The 21,545-nt window shown below is 34.9% G+C and overlaps 1 protein-coding gene across 1 annotated transcript in view; it reads left to right on the forward strand.

Moving 5' to 3' along the window:
- The window catches only part of suclg2 (succinate-CoA ligase GDP-forming subunit beta), a 127,150-nt gene that overhangs the window by 39,060 nt on the left and 66,545 nt on the right, over positions 1 to 21,545 (forward strand). The window contains exons 3-6 of the mRNA XM_084100599.1: positions 10,978 to 11,077; positions 13,057 to 13,147; positions 17,954 to 18,106; positions 19,211 to 19,300. Of these exons, the coding sequence (XP_083956725.1) occupies positions 10,978 to 11,077; positions 13,057 to 13,147; positions 17,954 to 18,106; positions 19,211 to 19,300 (434 nt within the window). The remainder of the gene's footprint in view (positions 1 to 10,977; positions 11,078 to 13,056; positions 13,148 to 17,953; positions 18,107 to 19,210; positions 19,301 to 21,545) is intronic.

Below are 21,545 nucleotides of genomic sequence, written 5' to 3' on the forward strand. Positions count from 1 at the left end.
CCTAATAATCCTTTAGGTGAGTGTATTAAAGCTGATAAATAATAGATTATTTCCTTCAGCTAAGACACTTCAGATGCGCATTGTTCATCATGATGGTTCTGAATTGCTTTAAATATAATTGGAATCACTTCAAAAAAGGAAAATACAATAAAGTGCAACATGTGCAGCACAAGTCTGTCGTATAAGCTACATAAAATCATAATGAGAACATTATAATTGTGTGCTTGGGACATGGCTTTTAATGGTGAGACTTTTGTTTTTGTTATCAGGCTCTCAAAAATGTATATAAAAACTTGGATTTAGATTTATCTGACAATTTAATGGCTATCGGCTTTTAAATAAAATAATTATCGGTTATCGTATCGGCCAGAATTTTCATATCGGTGCGTCCCTATTATCAATGTTGAAAACTGTTGTGCTGCTTAATATTTATGTAGAAACTGTGAAACATTTTTTATTAGGATACTTGATGAATCGAAAGTTTAGAATAACAGATTTTTTTTTTAAATTGGTTTTTATTACAATGTAAAAGTCTTTTTCACTTTTCATTAAATGAATCCGTCCTTGCTGAATAAAATAATTTATTTCAAAGAAGAATAAATCTTCCTCACCCTTAACTTTTGAACAGTAGTGTATATATAGTAAAATATTTATTGATTATTTTGTTAATAACATGTCGGTAATAGGCCATCCATCCGGCCATTTATCCGTCCGTCCGTCCAACACCCTCAAAACCACATCCAAACAGTAGACTCTCACCTTATTAAATAATAATAATAATAATAATAATAAATACAGAGATCCCAATCCCATCTAAATTACTGTGAAATCACAAATGTTGGATGTTAAATATTGTAACTCGGATTATTTCTGTCTGAATAGTGCTACTGATGTTTTTGATGATGGTTTTCCTATAGCAAATAATGGTGTTTTTCATTGCATGAGTAAAAATATTATAGTAATTTGCTGTAATTGCAGTGACTGTTATGCACACAGAAGTACATCCTATGACCCTGTTATTGTATGATAGGATGTTTCATTTTCTACTATTTGCCCTATAGCATCGCATAATCTTCAGTAAACAGTACTTCTCTAACTCAGTCCTCCTGTTTAGTATGTTTCTCTTTGTCTTGACCCATTTTACGGTCTTAAACACACATGAGGGATCTTGACTTCCCTCTGTTTTCTTTCAGCTGTCTGAAACCGTACGGTCTTCCCTGAACCGCGCTCCACACCCCATTACCGCAGCCCCATTGCTCTCGCTGAATATCAAACAACAGGACACCTCTGTGTCTCTTACCCTGCGGTCATGGCTACAGTTAGAGAGACATTAGGGACTGAAGACATAGGAAACCGTGAAGCAGAAACAGCAGCCCAGTGCTCAACTACTGACTGTTTTCATTGCTATATAAGCTTTAAGTCCCTTTGAACTCATTAATGATGAATTCCAGGGCTGGGGGGTGGGATGTGTCTGTATTACTGCAATTACTTCTGATGCCATACGAACTGTACAAACATATTTGAGTTTTTTTCTTACATGAGATGGGGCGAACAGTATGTTAGGGCAAGAAAATATTAGCTTTTCACTTCAGTAAGCAGTAGTTTATTTGTTTATTTTAAACTCTGGCTATAGGGCGAATTTTTAATATTTAATTTTTGGCCGCATTTTAAATGATGAAATGACAGTAATGCAAATTATACCCTGAATTAACAGAGTATGTTAATTTAGCATTCAGCTCAGTTAATTAATGAGATAATCAAACAGTTTACTGAACAAACACCATGTTGGACAGTTTGTTTGTGAAGTCGACCTTTGTTGAGTTGGCATACTTAAATTTAATGCTAGCTAGCAAGAAAACAGATTTTCATGTCATCAGATGTCTGACGTAATGCCACATTAGTAATATATGGTGCAAGATGTGTTATATATTTTAATAAAATATTGCCAATGAATACAGACTATATGGATATATATATTAGTGTAACAGGACATCTGTGGGTATTTAAAATACATTCAAATTGTCTTATTTAAAAAATAAATAAATCTGAGGTATTAAATTTGGGGTTGGCAAAGATCCAATGTGTATATAGGCTAAACTGTATATCTTAATGAGACGACACAAGACAATTAGAATGTGTTTTCCTAATGGTTTTTAATGGCTCGTTTTTAGATAGATAGATAGATAGATAGATAGATAGATAGATAGATAGATAGATAGATAGATAGATAGATAGATAGATAGATAGATAGATAGATAGATAGATAGATAGCTTTACAGTATTTAACCAAGGTCCAAATAAAGTCAGATAGATAAATAAATACATAAATGTGCAGTAAATCATAACAATTATGACATTGGGTCTTAATTTTGCTAAACCTGCAGCTATCTTTTTTCTTTTTTTCTTTTTTTTGGCGTGTTAAATCATAGTTATTACTGTTAACTAAAACCTCAAAATTATTATTTGAAACCAACATTAACTGAAATACAATAAAATATAAAACACTTTATTTCAATGTTGCCAAGGAAACATTTCTATGTTTTGTTTAGTTTAAATGTAGGGTTGGCTATTTTTTTATAAACTTTTGTTATACTGGTTAAAACATCCCGATAGCAATCTATAATAGAAGTGGTCTAAATATTTAAACGTGTACATCTATCTTCTGTGGAAGTCTCAGGACTGAAGAAATTTCGTCCAATCATTGCATTTGGTCCGAATGCAACGATAGGATGTCCTACCTGTCTGTCAACAAATGTGTTTCCAGACCTTCTTGCAAACATCACACGTCATCAGCGTGTTTTGTAACACTACAGAGTTTACACAGACAGTCACAGAGCACTGAAAACAAACAGCAGCCACATTTTACAGTTCCTCCTGAACCAAAACAACAAGCTTATGCTGCGTTCACACCATGCCGTAACCGTAATTACGAGATGGCAACCCGTGACGTTCTACCCGGAGCTGATCACGTCCTCAGACTCGGATTTATGTGTTTCTGTGTCAAAACTATAAACGCTGAAATGAATCCTGCAGCAGTCAGGAGGTACGAGTATGAGCTCTAAGTTGTTTACCCCTTTAATACTGTAATGTGCTTTGAGACAGGAGGTAATTTAATGCTGTCTCTTTGCAGACTGCTGTGTGTGTTGATGTGTTTTGAAGGAGGCGTGGCTTTGGAGACGCTCTGAAGGGAGGATGGGATCTCATGCTTTCAAAGCTAGCTTGCTATTGCTAGCCTCTCCTAAATTGCCTACCCTACATTTAAGTTGAAGTACTACAATAATTAAAAATAAATCTTAATAAAACTATATAGACATAAAAAAGCTAATAAAAATGTCAAAAACACAAAACAAAATAACTAAAACGGTAACTTAAAAACATATTTTCATTCAAATAAAAACATATTTCTTCCGTCAGTGATGCGAAAATAACACTGGCTAAAATTGCTTCCACTGTGTGGTCTTTGTTAAAAAAAAAAAGGAAAAAAGAAAAAAAGATGAATACAATTTGCAGCTCTTATAGCTGTTATGCTTATATTCTTTCAAACATGAGAATGGCACTGCAATACAGAACACTTTGCCAACTATAATGTCTTATTTTTGCAACAAAGTGCGAATATACCAACCCACACAACCTAAAAATACATTTTAGTATAAGCTGACAAAATGGTTTTCTCTTAGTTATTACCAGTCTCAGCCTCAGACACGCAGCCCACACAATGTTCACAAACCACCTGATGTATATTGCATTGTATGTGACACAAATGTGGCAAAAGCAGGCAGACACGACCTGCACATAAATACTGCTGTAGAAACAAACTCCCATTTGAGGCATTTGTGGTCTGTTGATCTTGAGAAGACCGTATAGGTCTTGGAGCTTCAGGCTGTTCCTGGAGAGAAAAATGTCTGGATTAACTTCATATATCATTTTAAGACGTGATTTGATGTGTAGCTTCAGGTTAAACAATCAAAAAGGTAGTTTTCTTTCTTGAAGGCATTTGAAGTGTCACTCTGGTGATGGGTGAATGAAATCGTCAACATGAGTATGTCGAACTGCAAGGCATTACAAGGTTAGTATAAAAAAAAAAAAGTGTGTGATGTATAAACTCATTTTAAAACCATAAAGCCATGGGCCATGTACTTCCTCCACTTTTTAATTTGCAGCTCACATCATTAATCTATGAGAAATAAGTGGATGCTGTGAGTTAAAGTGCACCATTTGGCATGGGCATTACTCCTGCTCTCGCTAAATAGAGATAATTGACATGAAGTGATGGATGGCACGTAATGTACTGGAATTCTGGATACCATGCAGTACTTGATTTGGTAATGATGATATAAATTATTTCTATGGATATGCATGCAGATGTACTGATGTTTCTGTACTGCTATATCTGTTTTTGTACTTCCAATTCGCAATTGTAATACAGGTATTATTCAAAAGCTTGGGCTCAGTAGGATTTTTAAAGGGCCCCTATTATGCTATTTTAAAGTTTCCTAATGTTGTTGTGGAGTCTCCTACATGCATCAAAGGTAAAAAAAAAGAAGAAAAAAAGTTTAATTTCCTCATAATATACATTTGCACATCATCACATTTTCAATGACTCTCCAACGACTCGTCAGATGAATCAATAAATCTCTAAATCCCTTCTTTCCGCGATATACTCTGCTCTGATTGGCCAGGCAGCTCAGTCTGTTGTGATTGGCCTACCGTGTACAGCGCGCCGAAAACAAAATCGCCCATTGCCATAACAACGTCAGTTCTGCTTGTCCTGAGGCTTCCTACACCGTAAACTAAGCACAGTAACGAACAATGACGTTGATTTTACCATATAAATCCGAGCGCAAGTCCGATGATGAAACATTGGAAGAAGTGTTATTCAACCCGAACCTCCATCGCAAGGACGGCTCGAGCAGGACGTTTCTCAGTGATACACTACTCAGTTTGAGGTACATTATGAGATGTTGCAACTGTAATTCCTCACTATCAGCATTAACAAGTGCATGTCCATCAACAAAACATTATTTTACTTGTACTAATTTATTTACAGAGTATTTTTCTAATATATTGCGGTGAACACGTGGAAACTGTATCAATAACAGTGCATGTATACAATGTATACGATTCATTTAATTGACTCAGATCTGACTCTTACTTTTGAAAGACAATTACTTTATATACTATGCACTTTCAGATTTAAAACTTTGCAGGATGTTTTCATTCACTTAGAGCTGTGTTACACACTACATGAAAAGTCATTTTCAAAAATCCATAATAGGGGCCCTTTAATAGAAATTGATACTTGCATGAAAATGATCTAAAATTACAGTAGATAACATTTACAATATTACAAAAGATAAATGCGGCCCTTTTGAAGTTTCTAAGAAAAGTTCATTAAAAATGCTGGAAAAAAATGCATAATGGTTTTATATTAAGCAGCACAACCGTTTTTAACATTGAGAATAATACGAAATGTTTCTTGAGCAGCAAATCAACATATTAGAATGATTTCTGAAGGATCATGTGACACTGAAGACTAGAGTAATGGCCTTTAGCTTTGCCATCACAGGAATGCATTACATTTTAAAATGTTAAAGTTGAAAACAGTTATTTTAAATGTGTAAGTTTTCAGTTGTACAGTATTTTTTATTTTATTTTTATAAAACAAATGCAGCCTTGTTTGAGCGCAAGATCTTATACTGACCTCAAACTTTTGGATGGTAGTATAACTTTAATTATATTGATTACTTTGTAATTAGGTTAGTTAAGTAAAATCAAAACAAAGAATTTGTGTAGTATTTTACAGTGATTTTCTACAGTGCTTTAACTTGTGTTGTAATTGCAGCAATTTTAATGAGCTATTTTCTTAAACTCAAGTATTAAAAAAAACAAAAAAACAAAAACAAGTGTGTAAAATGGCTGGATAAACCTTTCTGTTAAAGCACATCTGTTGTTCACACAAACAACAGATTTGTGTGTGTGTGTGTGTGTGTTTCACCAAAAGAGTTTATAGTTCACAGCTTAGGCTAGTAGCTTAGCAGCTGAATTCACAAAACCCACAGTGTTGTTTATGATTGCTGAATTTTCCTACTACAACTGTATTTATATGGTTGTTCATTAATGCCTAAGATGTGAACTAATTTTCATCTCCTTTAGAGCATTTTATTTTCTCAATCTCTGTCATCAGACTTTTTCATAGCGTTGTTGTCCTAACCTTGTAGATTCCTGAATGGTTAATGTTAAGACTTAGGACATCAGTTACTTTTCTGGCAATTCTGCAACTCCTTGAAGGCATAGTTCGCTCAAAACCCTGATTTACTTTCTTCTGCAGAACACAAAAGAAGATTTTTTTGAAGAATTTTTGGTGATCAAACAGTTTGAGTTACTTTTGACTTCTATTGGAGAAAAAAACTAATTTCTCAAAATAACTTCCTTTGTTATACAGAAAAAAGTATGTCATACAGGTTTGGAATGAGATGGTGAATAAATGATGACAGGATTTTCATTTTTAGGTGTACTATCTCTTTAATCCAGCATTAAAGTCACAAAGAAAATAAAAATGGACAATTCTTGTTTGTTCATGGAGTTGCAGTATTTGATTTTTCTGTTGTTAAGAAGCCGTTTCACTTGGATATACATCACAATAGGAAAGAAAAGACTATTATGAGAAAAGACTTTCTTTCACGTCAACTTTAAGGGTGTTCACACTTGGCAGGTTTGCTTCTATTAAAGTCCCCCTGTGGTGAAAATCAAGCTTTTAATGTTGTTTATATGTCTATGTGGTGTTTTTAATATGCTTTTAGACAAACCATGTGCAAATTCAAATTCAACGCCATTGCTGAGTATTTTCTCTTTAAAACTGCAGTGAACCAAAGACAGTCTCAAAAACGCGGTTTGAAATTGCTGGTGTTTCTGACATCACAAACTACCTTGTAGCCAATCACATCAACGTGTGATCATCATCGAGTGGATCTCTGAGCTGGTGTGAGTGGAGGCGGGGCTAACTTGCATATTCATAGAACCGCGGGTACTAAATGAGGCAAGGGTGTTGAGTTATATTCAAGCTATTTTAAGGCATGAAGAATTTTTTTTCAATGAAAAAACATTTCCATGTCATTTTGGTGATCAAAGGTGAGTTTTAAGGGACAAAATGATTGACTACAGTGGGACTTTAAAAGAAATTCTGGTGCTCTGTTAGTAAGGTATAACACCCTGCCATCCAAACCCTGGTGCGCACCAAAAAGCGAACCGAGACTGAGTTGGGTCTCGGTCCTCTTCCAAACAAACTGGTGCGGATTGACTGAAATATGAATGCAACACAGACTAAAGACATCTAAAGGAACCAAAAGCAGGATGTGATGTCACGAAATGCTACCTAAAAAGGACAGAATGCTCAAGCATACCTGTTTTTTCCTGTCATAGGAGTTACATTGCCCACTACAGCTTGGTACAGTTGTCGGAAATGCCGTAAATGTATCATTTTCTTATTTTGGTCCAAATCAGAAGAACCGAGAGAACCGAACTACAAGTGTAAACACACATCTTACGTCCTATTGACCACTTTTTTTCTTTTTTTATCTGAACACACTGTCCATTTACAACTCTGTGACTGTCCCTTAAATTGTTCCATCTCAATGTCTTTGTTTCACTCACTCCATATCACTCTCATCTCTGTCTTTCTACTGCGCTCATCACATTTGCAGGAGTTTTTTGTCTAACACTATCAGATCTCTTATCAGGACAGGAGTTGTTTTTGTTAAATCGTCACCCTCGCCAGCCCTCTCCTCAGTTGTTTTGATATATCTCTCTTAGTTTAGATGAAGTGATCCAGCGTCTTCTGTATCTGTTTTTGCCGCTCCTGCGCTCTTATCCCTCACGCTCGCACACATGATCAATGCTATCAGCTCTGTGTGGCAGTGATAAATTATGCATGCGCTCCAGTCAGTGGCTGAGTTGTAGTTTGTGTGAGTCACAGTGGCGATAGTGAGTCTTAATCAGCACCTAAAGTGTGAGAACTCTTAATGTCCACCCCGAGGGTCATGAAGAGCAGCGTGGCTCTTTAAGAATGACTTATGTGGGATCCATGGCCTTGCGTTTAGCGCACACGCTCCATCATGTTGAGCTGTGGTGCTATTGTGGATTTAAAATCTCATTCCTCTCTATTCTCTTCATCATTTCCTGCCTGGTTGCAAATGTTTTGGTAATAAATGTCAAAAATATTACACAAAATGCATACAATACCTTTCAAAAGTTTGGTTTTGGTAAGATTTTTTTTTCCCAGCAGCAATAATACATTACATTGATCAAAAGGAACAATAATGATTTTTGCAATTTTATAAAAGATTTCCATTTCAAATAAATGCTGTTCTTTTAAACTTTCTATTCATCAAACAATCCTGAAATTTTTTTTTTTAATATATTGGAATAGAAAACAGTTCATTTTAATAAAATTTCACAATATTAGTATTACTTTTTTTTTTGTGACTGTGAACATAAGAGACATACAAATATTACCAATCACATGCTTTAATTGTGAAGTTTGTCCCATTTTATATTAAGTGTCTTTAACTGCTATGTAATAACATTTATTAATTATTATTTATTAACATTAAGTAATTATTTATTATTACTGAAGTGTACTTACAGTGTACTCACCTAAGAAATTACTGGGCAATATAGGGTAACTACATGGGTTAAGGTTAGGTAAGGTTAAGGGTAGGTTCAGGATTATAACCTAGCTATTGCAATTACTATAATTAGTACATATTATGTGCATGATGGGAAGCAGGACTATAAAATAAAGTGCTACCTTTATTTTATACAATGTTCTTATTTTGTACATGCATATTATTATTATTTTTACATTCTGCTTAAAAAGTACCATGTAATTACAGCTGTAATTACTTGTATAATTACACTGTTGACTCTTCCCTTACACCTAAACCAACCCTTAAACCTAAAAATACCACCAAACATGTTCATAACCTTCCCGTTTCCCACTTCAATATCAGCAAAAATATTTTTGCAAAAAAAAAACAAAAAAAAAACATTAACACAATTACTAAGTTTTGGTTTGATGTAAGTATAGTTAAATACACCTAATCTAAAGTGTGACCAGTCTTCTGCTCAAGCCAAGGAAGGTTATTTTAATTGAATTTGAGTTTAGCAAGTTAATGGTTTGATACTTCAATACGCACAAAAACAGTTATTCTTTATTTTGATGGTCCCCTTTAGATAGTCTGTTGACTATACATAGCGTTGCACCTAAATGTCAACTAAGAGTATTAGTAGATTTTTAGGGATAGGATTAGGGTTAGTAGACTAAGGGGTTAAGGGTTAGTAGAATAAGAAGACCTATACTTGCAAAGTTACTTATAGTCAGTAGAACGTCTGTTGGAGGAGCATCACAATAAAGAGTTAGCAGATATGACAGTCTACTAATACTAGAGTTAGTTGACATATACAGTATGTAGGTGCAAAGTTACTTACAATATAGTACACAATGTCTAAAGGGGACCATCAAAATAAAATACTTCTAATTACACTGACTGAACTACTGTTATTGATACTTTTTCAAGGCTGAATTAAACTATATTCATAATAAACTTTATTTTCACAGAGCTCCAACTTTTTTAATCTTACAGGTGCCCCTTTTGGTTTACAGCACCTGTCAAATACATTCTATTCCTCTGTTTTTCAAAATTTCTCCCTTGCTTTTTCTTTTGTCTGCAAGACACATTGGTACATCTTACTTTGAACTCCTTTTTAATTCTCTGCCACGGCAGCCTTTTATGATCATGTGAAGGTATTAATGACTGTGAAGGTATTAATGACTTTGTGAAGTCATTATTCCACGTGCCAATTCAATGTTCCGGTCCAAACCTCTGAGGTGATGAGTCTAGCTGGATGCTGTGGGAATGTGACACGATTTAAACCTCCTCCTCACCCTAAATCGCAAACTTGCAAAAATGTATGCTTATAAGTTTTATAATGGTGACACTAGAAAAACTATTTTGACAATTTATTCCTGAACATATAGTCCCCTTTTTCTTTGTTTGCTTGCTTTAAGTTGTTTATTGATTGGTGTTGTATACAGTATATTAATGTTTAATTACTACACTGAAAAGTATTTGGTGTAGAAGCAATTTTCACTCAGAAATTGCAAATTGTAAGTAACGCATTAAATGAAATATGAAATTTTACTGTAGAAAAGTAAATAAAATGGAAATAAATAATTTTTAAATAATTATTTAAATATTAGAAATAATTAAATAATAATTATTTAATTATTCATTTATTTATTCATTTATTTATTTGTTTTTTTATAGTAATTAATAAATATTGCAGATTTGTTCTGGTATATTATTTCACTTTGTTTTTCCAGCTTACCTTTGGAAAAAGTGAGTAAAAAAATATGGATTATAGAAAACACAATAAATAAATCGCTCACCTTGATAGAGTAATGAAAAAGAAAAATTGAATCTCAGTCACTCTATTGTCGCTCAACAGTATATGGTCCTTTTCACAAAATTGGATAAAATGATTCATATGCCACAATATTGATCAAATGTTTCAACATTGTCTCATGACAAGCTATTATTTCCTCATCCGTGTGCTTCCGTCTCAGTGATGTTACCGTGATGAGAGAAATAATGACAAAATTGCTAACCGCTCTGGAAGACGCATCATCAAAACATGCCTGTGGAGATCATCATAATATTTCAAATCAAATTACATCTGAAAACACCTCTTCTGATCTCATATCTTTTTCGCTCTCTTGTTTATCTTTATGTTTGCTGAGGTTATGTGTTGTGGTATGAGAAGATACTATAAAACATAAAGGGGAAATGGGACTGTTGCAGGCGGGATTCGAACCTGCGTCACCCGCATAAGCACCACAGTGTGTCCGGGGCAAGTTTTTTTTTTTTTTTGCCATTTTGGAGCTCTAACCCTTTTTTTTTATCCCTTTTGATACTTTAGAAGCGAAGGAGATTGTCCTGAAAGCTCAGATTTTAGCTGGAGGAAGAGGCAAAGGATTGTTCGACAGCGGCCTGAAAGGAGGGGTGCATTTAACAAAAGAGTGAGTACCTGCCCAAACCCATTTTCTGAGAAAGAATAGACCTGCTTTCCAGTCTTTCATTCCTCTTAAAGCTCATGTCATTGCTTGACACCCTGTATTTCTCACCAAGAAAATAGCGCAGAATATCACGCTGCTCTCGGCATTTGTGATGTTCTTAAAACTCCGTTGTAATGCGGAATGATGGATTCCTCAGCTGAACAAATTATAAGTGTGATCGAAACTATAAAAATGTTGTGAAAAACCCTTGAGAATGAAGGAGACATGTGAAATATGGCAGTCTCTTAAAACTTTACCAGAAAGCCACGAGTTTTCCTCAAGTAGGGACTGATTTATGACTGAATGCCTGCGTCATGTATCACTGTCACATAGTGTACTTCTGCATTTGGGATGAAGCGAATCGTCCAGAGAAAACGCTCTGAAACGCAGCCTGATCCGTTTTATCTAGCAAATGAGCACAGCGCTTTCTGTGTCCCTGAGAAATCGTCCCGAGTTTGCTAGTATGTGTTTCTTAAACAACTGATTATTTATTTTTTTGTTAACCTGTATCATTGTTATTTGTAGTACACTAAAAAGATGACAGGAATTTATGAGGAGAGAGATAGGACAACGGTATCAGAATGCCTTGAGACAGATATGAAATATAAAATAGTCTGGAAAACATGCGTCCACATGCAGTTTCATCCAATATCATCTTGCTAGAATACTGTACGCAACAATAAACACAGCGTGAGCTCAGCTGCGACGTCTGGTCTGCGAAAATTAGATCCGTGAGTGAAAAAGATTCTCTGAACATTCAGGATTGTTTATGAGTTAGCAGTTTGAATCAAACGGAGTTCCGAGCGACTTCTTCACTGAACCGCAAGTCATTTCTGATTCAAAATTAATCAGGATTTGTTGCTGTGATGTATATTTTAGGTTTGAGAGACTTACATCAGTCTGTTACTGACTGGTTGTTCAAATGACGTGTAATCAAAAATACATATTCACACTGTAAAAATGTGGTTTTGATGTATAAATTAATAGAATTCTATAATTAATAATGCAATTCTAAAAAAGTTAAAATGTACTCTCTACAAAAAAGTGATTGTTTATTTCATACTGTATATGAGGTACAATCTTTGTTTTTTTGAGAACCATAAATAAACTTTTTTGGCCCCCCCCCAAACAATGAGTAATATTTATTAATGATGCAACATTTTTTTTTCTTTTTACCAAAACACTGAAACCGAAATTAAAGTTTTAAGCATGAAAACTGAAACCGAAAATAGTTTGTAATAATCAAACATTTTTTTTAATTTTTTTAACACTCAAGTAAAAGCTCAGTTGTAAATAATATTTAAAATGTATATAAACTTTTTAATGATATAATTATAATTAACTTCACTTCGATGTTGAATTATAAACATTTAAACGATGCCTGTAATGACTTTAATGACATTTATTTAAATGTACATTAAGTCATGAAGACAATGGGTTAAGTACAAATATAGTGAATATTTAATAGTGCATATATTTAGCAAAATGCTCCTCAGAGTTACCAGATCCGAAACTTAAAAAAAAATAAAAATCTAAACCATTACGATGCATGAGACATTTCAGTAAGTTGTACTTTATCTTTCAACATACTCTGATGTTCATTCATGTTTATTTCGTGCTATAACTAGTATAGGAAGTGATTATCAGTTCACGTGCTGCTTGAACTGAGGCGCTACATCGATCTGTCACGCCACATTAAAGATCGGCAAAATCATATTTATTGTTTGAATTTCATTATAAAATTGACATAATTTGAAAGCTAAGAGTTTGTTTCCTATCAAAAGTAACTAAGCACAAAGCTTATTGCGATTTATTTGATATTATGCGTCCTATAAATTATGGTGCATCACTAATGTTTACAGATACATATATTAGAAGAATTTGTCATTTGAAAGTTGCATGAAACTAAGTAAATTAAAATGATAAAAATTTCTCTGTTTCAGTCCTGCTGTTGTTGGAGAGTTAGCTGGTAAGATGCTCGGCTTCAATCTGACCACCAAACAGACCCCGAAGGAAGGAGTGAAAGTAAAAACGGTACGGAGGAGAGCACCTTGTTTATCTCTGGCATAATTTCTTCTTTATAATGTTGTTTCCGCTGAAAATACTCTCTCTCTCTCTCTCTCTCTCTCTCTCTCTCTCTCTCTCTCTCTCTCTCTCTTCTCTCTCTCTCTCCTTGACTTCTTGGCTTCAGGAGAAAGCTGTATCATCCTGTTCCATTTAAAGATGCTCTATTTTTAAGAAACCTTGTTTTGCAATTAGCTTAGGTTAGGTGTCATAGGTCATAGAGATGAATAAACCATGCGAGTCAGATCTCGGTGTGCAGGGAATGTTGGTAAATAGGCATTTCCATGTCACTAACTAGCAGAAATATAATTTTCCTTCCTCTTTCTCTGCTTCTCTCGATGCCTGACACCCACACAAACGGCGTACTCCTACAACCACCTCGTATGTTTATCACTGTTCATCTCTCTCTCTCTCTCAGGAGGTAATGATGGCTTCCTGCGCTTACCATGTGTTTGTCCTCTCTTCTTTAAACACAACTTAGAGCTCCCTATCATCACTCGCTTTTACTCCCGCCAACCTCTCTCAAAAGCCCGCCAAAAAACTTTCTGCAAAAGGACCCCATCACATTTTTATCATTTTCCTTGAGAAACAGCCATGGGGCGTGGAAGTGCACGGCTGAAAGAGTCGGACAGATTCATAAGGGAGGTGGTGAGGAGGAACAGAGGTGGGATACAAACCAAAAATAAATAAATGCTTTGAAAATGCCAGCTCGAGCGTGCGGCATCCCCCCACAAACTTCTCTCACTGCATTTGAGAGCGTGTCACATTTGCTATTCAAGAGCCCTCTGGTTTCCTTCTCACATGGATGCGTTATTGTATAATGAGGTTTTCCTCATGAATTCAGAATTCAGTATCGGTTTATTGAGAAGAAAATATGTTTTGTAAAATTGGTGCCCTTCTCTAAGTCTTCAGAAGTTGTCGTTATACTTAATCGCAGCAATATATGAGTGAAAAGTTTGCTCGTGAAATACAATTACACATTGCAAAAATCAAAAAGGCTAGTATATAAACAAAGTACAATGTATCACGCTACCATTCAAAAGTTTTAAAAGTTCAGTCTATTTCAGATAAATGCTGTTGTTTTGAACATTCTATTATTCAAAGATTCCTGAAAAAAAAAAAAAAAAAAATACACACTGTTTTCAACATTGATAATAATAAGAAATGTTTCTTGAGCATCAAATCAGCATATTAGAATGATTTCTGAATGATCATGTGACACTGAAGACTGGAGTAATGATTCTGAAAATTCAGCTTTTCCATCACAGGAATAAATTGCATTTTAAAATATATTAAAATAGAAAACAGAACTTCTTTCAAATTCCAACCCCAAACTTTTGAAAGGAAAAACCACTAGCACACTGTTATATATTTTGTTCAATTGTGTACTTGCATTATACCAAATGTTTCCAACAATGTTTAAATCCAGAGAAATTCACAGTTTTAACCACAGCCCGTTGTCATTGTGTCGCCTGTCAATGGCGTCACGTCCGTATTACCCTCGATTTCCATGGAAACACCAAAGTCGTTTTAATATATTATGCGTTTTATTAGACAGGTGAGCTGTTTGGAGACCTTTATCGACATAAAATGAATCATTGTTATATAGCTCAATTCTCTTTTCTTGATTTACCGCGAGTAACATGTTTGTACCATGCCTAACAGTAACAGTAATACAGCATTTTCTCTGCCATACAGTATATTTTAAAATGAACTGCATGCCATTTAGCAACACAAGTTATCCAGCTTTTATTAATAATATTCTAATATCGATCTAGCTTAAGTGTGTCATACCAGTCACCGAGCGAATGCACAGAGTAAAGTTATAACAACTTTCAACGCACTCAAACGTATTTTAGGATGATTTTTTTGACTAATTAAAAAAGCGCTGTGTTACCCCACAATTTTAATTTGTCAAATAATGTGAATTTAAGTGATCAAATGTAACTAACAAATTTCAAGTTAAAGGAAAGGAGGAGGCGGGAACTAGCAAACGTTAACCCTCTGGGGTCTGAGCTGTTTTCTGGGCCCTGGAGGTGTTCTGACATGCTCTGACATTTCTGGTTATTTCTGTTACTTGTGACATTTTCATGGCTAAAGTCTAATTACACTGTATTAAGCACAAACTCTGCTACAATAATATATCAGCAGCATGTATGTAAAAGTTTGTAGTTTTGAGATAATGACATTTATGCGTGGTTTGTGAAAATACAAAAAATAATTCTCACTGAAATAAGGCCATGAAACCCATACTGATTATTTCTTCACAAGACTTTTGAAAATTGTATGACGTAGCCTAGAATATTTGCTCTAAAACTATGTGAAAATCACCCTGACTGCTCATTCAGATAAGACAATATATTGATTTAAAAATTTTACGACGTGTTTTGTGTGAGAAAGCTTTATGCGGGAGGTCATTAATATGTATTGTTTTCACACCTGAGAAAGACAAAGACCCTCCCCTAACGGCCCTATTAGGAGCTATCAGGCCCTGTCATTCTGAGCAACCTTGCACAAAGAATGAGGAGATTTACAAAAGAATGGCTTTTAAATTAAAAAGATAAACAACAAATGACAAAAAAGCACTTATTGAAAACAATGATCCAAAGACCGAGACCTTTGTGCCATTCCTAAAAACATTGTACATACCTTTCATTTCCAAGGTGTTTGATTTTCACTTTACCATGTTCATGTACAGAGACTCATGTGAATGTTGAAGTCAGCAGGACTCAGTGGCATCTGGGCCCTGAAAGAAAAAAAAAAAGTGAACATACTGATATCAAGAGAAAGGCCTGCACGATTTTGGGAATACATTTTAGATTTTTCTGGTTAAAATTGCTTTTTAAAATTCATAGAATACACACACACACACACACAAATGTTTCCAACAATATATAATATAATGAACACCAGGTTTGTTGTGCCTTGTAGGCATAGGCTATGCGCAGTGCTGGATAAAATAATAATAACAATAACCTATAGCAAATCTTCCAAAAGATTTCAGTAACAACCAAGCTAGAGAAAAATATATTGATTATCATGTTACTTCAAATGTTTCCATTCGTTAATATGATATGAAATTAGATAATAGTAAAAACATGAAGCCATTTGGTGCGTTTTGCTTTTTAAACGCGATCGCGATCCAAAATATGATACATTCAAACGCGATCACGATCCAAAATATGATACATTCAAACGCGATCGCGCTCAAATATAAAACATTATGGTTACCATATACATATCTACGTTTGAGCAGATATCCACAAACACAGTAACAGTAAACACGGGTCTAAATATTATAATATTCACCATATATCTAGCAACAGTTCAACTGCAATGTGAAATTTATGCAACAATAACAAACTAATATGTAAGAATTTCTTACCTTACATCTTTCTTGTCTTCAAATCGCGTTCTTTTTCTTCTGAGGTAAATCCAATGTAAGCTCAGGTGCGCCTTTCAAACTCGACGAAAAGCAGAGACTTGTGAAGTTTTTCGTGCTTTGTTGTTGAGGTAAGGAGCACGTTCGCGTTCCATGTGGAGATTTGCATGTGAATCTCTTTTGCGCTCGTGGGCGTGGTCAAATAAAAAATAATTAGGAAGCGTTTGAGAAGCTGGACATCTTGTTGGTTTTATACAAATTACTTAAACAGAGAATATTTGTTTTCAGTTTGAATCCGATCATTTAAAAGTACACACTTAAATGTTTATAAAGGTATATGGCTCATAAATGTGTGACAAGTATTCGCTGAGTTTTGTTTCAGTTTATAGACGTGCTCAAGAAAAAAAAGTTCACCGCGACGGAGAGGCAGAACGCACACCCTTTTTCTTTATTTTACAAAAGCACAATGTTTTGATTTGATTGTAAGTGGACACATACAAAAGTAGAAATATCACAGATTCTTTTTTTATATTTCTTTTTTCTGTATGACCATAAATGACGGAGTAATTTAAGTTTATAGTGCTACAATGTGGAGAAAATCCAGCAAAACCCGCCAGCGCGTTTGCCGACCTCAGAGGGTTAAATGTAACTTTAATTGTAATAGACATAAACAACATAATGAAAGAAGCAGCAGTGGACAACTACAACATATTAGCCTAATAAATACAGCAACGTAAAATGTCCCAGGCCGGGTTCTCTCTCTTACCCTTCGCTGCCATCTTACCTTCTTATATCCCCAATGGGACTCGAGGCCGGTGTGTTGCGCAGGTTTCTCTCATTAGCATTCGCTAATTGTTATTGTTTTGAATAAGCGACCTCTAGCGGCGAAACTTGCATTCTGTGTCTTAAATTTATTTAATCAATTATTTTTATTGTTGTTTTGTTTTGTTTTTAGCCTTTGCGCCTTTTATTTGACAGTGTAGAGGTGACAGAAACCTAATGGTGAGAAAGCATGTTTCCATGGGGAAATAGGATTGTACTGTGTTGCGGGCAAAACTCAAACCTACGAACACCCACACCTCTGTCTTCCCTTGCTTTTCTTCATCCATCCTTCCCTCATCCTCTTTTTTGTCACTTCCTTTCCATCACTCCTCCATTTTTATTAGTTGTTATTTCAACCCTGTTATTGGTGGTTCTCTCCTTATCCACTTGCCATCTCTCATTGAGTTTAATGATGGCTGATTATCTTGTATTAGAAGTAGCAGCAGTGGCCTGCAGCCAGTAAACCTGTGCCCTGCTTCAAAAAGCCAGTGTCTGTTGATACACCATAATGAATAGATAACACACAATGATGAATCGCCGTCTCACCTGGTGGATGTGTTTGTGCTGAGCAGGTGATGGTTGCAGAAGCTCTGGATATCTCCAGGGAAACATATTTCGCCATCCTGATGGACCGCTCCTGTAATGGACCTGTGATGGTGGGAAGCCCTCAGGGTGGTGTGGACATAGAGGAAGTGGCTGCTACCACGCCAGAGCTCATCTTCAAGGTATATCACTTATATTTGACTGAAAAGGCTTTAAAGGGTGTAGGAGTTGAGTTTCTTTGAGATTTTGTGTTAAAATGGTCTATTTTCTTCTTGATGTTTCAAACTAAACTTCCTTAGAAATCTAGATTTGGATTTAAAGTTCTGGAAATGTCTATAATACATTTCTCTGATAAAGCCAAAATTTCAATTGTATGAAATACAGAACAAAAGTACTGCAAAATCTACAAAACTGTTACATAAAATCAAAATATGAAAATTGTATGTTATAAAGTATGAAAGAATTATGAAATGATTCAAAGTGTTACCAAAGTCAGAAATATTTAAAAATATATGGACTTATTATAAATGGAGGAAATATGAAAATATAATAAAATCTTCAAAAGTGTAAAAATATGAAGCTGTTTGTGGACATGTGGCATATAAATGTTTTAAAAACGTTCACGAAAGTGTTACAAAGTATGAAATATTACAAATTCTGTAGAAGTATCAAAAATTAATAATTTTAAAATATATATTTTATTTAAATAAGTTTTTATTTTACATTTGTATTATTTAACAACTAAAGCCATCAAAATGTTATGGAAATTAATTTGTCAAAAAGGATGCATACATGTTTATACACAAGCCTTAAATGCAAAGCTGCAAAAAAAATGTCAGGGGGAGGATAGGATACTTCAGAGGGTCAGAGAGAGGATACTTTTTTAAAAATAAAAACCATGCCTACCATTATAAGTGAACCACAAATAAAGATATGATAAAAAAAAGATGTACGATATGTCCCCTTTAATGGACGTCTTCCTCATATTAAGACATGTAAAAGCTGTGTCTATTTCTTGTAGCTCTTAGTGACATCTGGTCTTATGCATTATCTTTCTTTTGTGTGTCTATCTCTGTGTATGAGTGATCTTTTAGAGATGGCCTTGTAATTGGAAAGCCATCGTAAGCCATTGTTCTCCAGCTCTCGTCTTTTTCTTATTTGAGGTTGGCTGCATGCCAGCGCTTAATTGCAGCTCTCTTGATTTTAATACGAACATCCTCTTTGTGTCAAATTATAGCTGATGGTCGGTTTTCCTCTTGCCTTCTCTCTCCCATCTCTTGCCTCAGGAAGTCATAGATATATTCGAAGGGGTCCGAGACGACCAGGCACTACGTATGGCAGCTAATTTGGGATTCAAAGGACCATTGGAGAGACAGGTAATGGGTTTGGCCTGAATTGCTGCCGAAGAGATTGTGCCATTAGTGTGTGTGTCGTAACAGAAGCACAGTGGCCCTCACCTCACCTCACCTCACCTCACCTTCCCCCCATCCACTATGTCTCCATTTCTGTCATGGAAAAAAAAGCGAGAGTACTGGACATGATGACTCTGCCAATACAGTCATTAAACATTACTTATACGTGTATAGGCCTGAGCAGAAATCACCGGCCATCAACAATTTGTGCTGTTACATCGCTCCCATAAACCGCCACCTATAAAAAGGGCCCAGATTTGCTGCAACGATCAGTTGAAATCTCCAAGATTTAAAGACATTTACCCTCAGGCTTCTCAGAGTGACTCTAGCACTGGAGATTCTTTATGGTCTTCCATATTTTCACTAAATCTATATTTTTCAGATAAAAAATAAAGGCAAATATATATATATATATATATATATATATATATATATATATATATATATATATATATATATATATATATATATATATATATATATATATATATATATATATATATATATATATATATATATATATATATATATATATATTTGCCTTTATATCTAGATGGATGGATGGATGGATGGATGGATGGATAGATAGATCAATCTTGCATTCGCTTGAATGAATGAACTAAGATTGCAGGATGGTTTTTCAGGTCAATCTGTTATAATTTATGTATGTATTTATATAATACACAAACACACACATAGTCATGGTCAGAATTATTGGCACCCTTGGTATGAACAAAGAAGCCTGGGAAGATAAATCTGCATTGTTAATCCTTTTGATCGTTTATTCCAAAAATTCACAAGAATCTAACCTTTCATTGAAGTAAAAGATTTGAAAATGGGGGGGGGGGGAATCTCTTTTTGAAATGCATGTTTTTCTCCAATACACGTTGGCCACAATTAATGGCACCCTTTAATTCAATACTTTGTTGCAACCTCCTTTTGACCACCTGACAAGAGATCTCCAGATCCTTAAAATTCCCAAGTCCATGTTGATACATTCTCCTCTTCAGTTTTCTATAGGGTTCAGGTCAGGGACGGCCATGACAGTGACCCATTTTTGTGTTGATTTTAATGTTTGTTTTTGATGATTGTCCTGATGGAAGATCTAACCACAGCCCATTATAAGATTTCTAGCAGAGGCAGACGTTTAGATTTTTTATCTGTTGGCATTTTATAAAATCCATAATGCCATGTATCTGAACAAGATGTCAAGGACCTCCAGCAGAAAAATGGGCCCAAAAAACAGATCCAGTAGTATATTTAACCGTGGGGTACTTTTTATCCCTGTTTGCACCATACCCATCTGGTGGGTTTGCTGCCAAAAAGCTCCTTTTTAGTTTTATCTGACCATAAAACCCAGTTTGAAGTTTCAGTTGAGTCTGAAAAACTGAATATGCTGGAGTTTGTTTTTGTTCAGAGTAGAGGATTTTTTTTCTTGTGGTGATGTAAGTGCTATGTAAATATAACGGAGGCTTTCTGACCCCAAGATTCAATTAATTTCTGCAATTCTCCAGTTGTGATCCTTGGGAAGCCATGGACACTCAAAGTCTCCTCCTCACCGTGCATTAAGACAACATAGACACTTGTCCTCTTCCTGGCAGATTCATAACATCTTTAGTTGATTGGAACTTCTTAATTATTGCCCTGATGGTGGAAATGGGAATTTTCAATGCTTTCGCTATTTTCAAACAGCAACTTAATATTTTGTGAAGCTCAACAATCTTTTGATGCACATCAGAATTATATATTCTTTGGTTTTACTCATTGTGATGGGGATTTTGGCATTTGTGTTTCCTCATATTTAAACTCCTGCGAAACAAGAAGTCATGATGTCTGGACAATTTCATGCTCCTAGTCACTAGTGCTATATATTAAAATTTTGGGGTGCCCCCCCACACACACACACTTTTTAAATTGTTTTACTTCAATGAAAGGTTACATTTTTGCAATTTCTTTTTTTTTTATGAAAGATCAAAAGGATAAACAATGTATTTGCACAGCCATCTTTGATCATATTTACCAAGTGTGCCAATAATTCTGACCATGACTGTATACAAACAAACATATATAAATAAATGTATAATTCTAAAATATTTTATTTATTTTTAACTACATTTTTCAGCTTTTTTTATTTTATATATAAATCCCACCAGAGCCTATGAGACATTGTTGAACTGATAGCAGGTGAAATATGGAAATACGACTTTCA

Source organism: Abramis brama (genome assembly GCF_963993115.1).
Source record: "Abramis brama genome assembly, chromosome: 23".
NCBI classification, from domain to species: Eukaryota; Metazoa; Chordata; class Actinopteri; order Cypriniformes; family Leuciscidae; genus Abramis; species Abramis brama.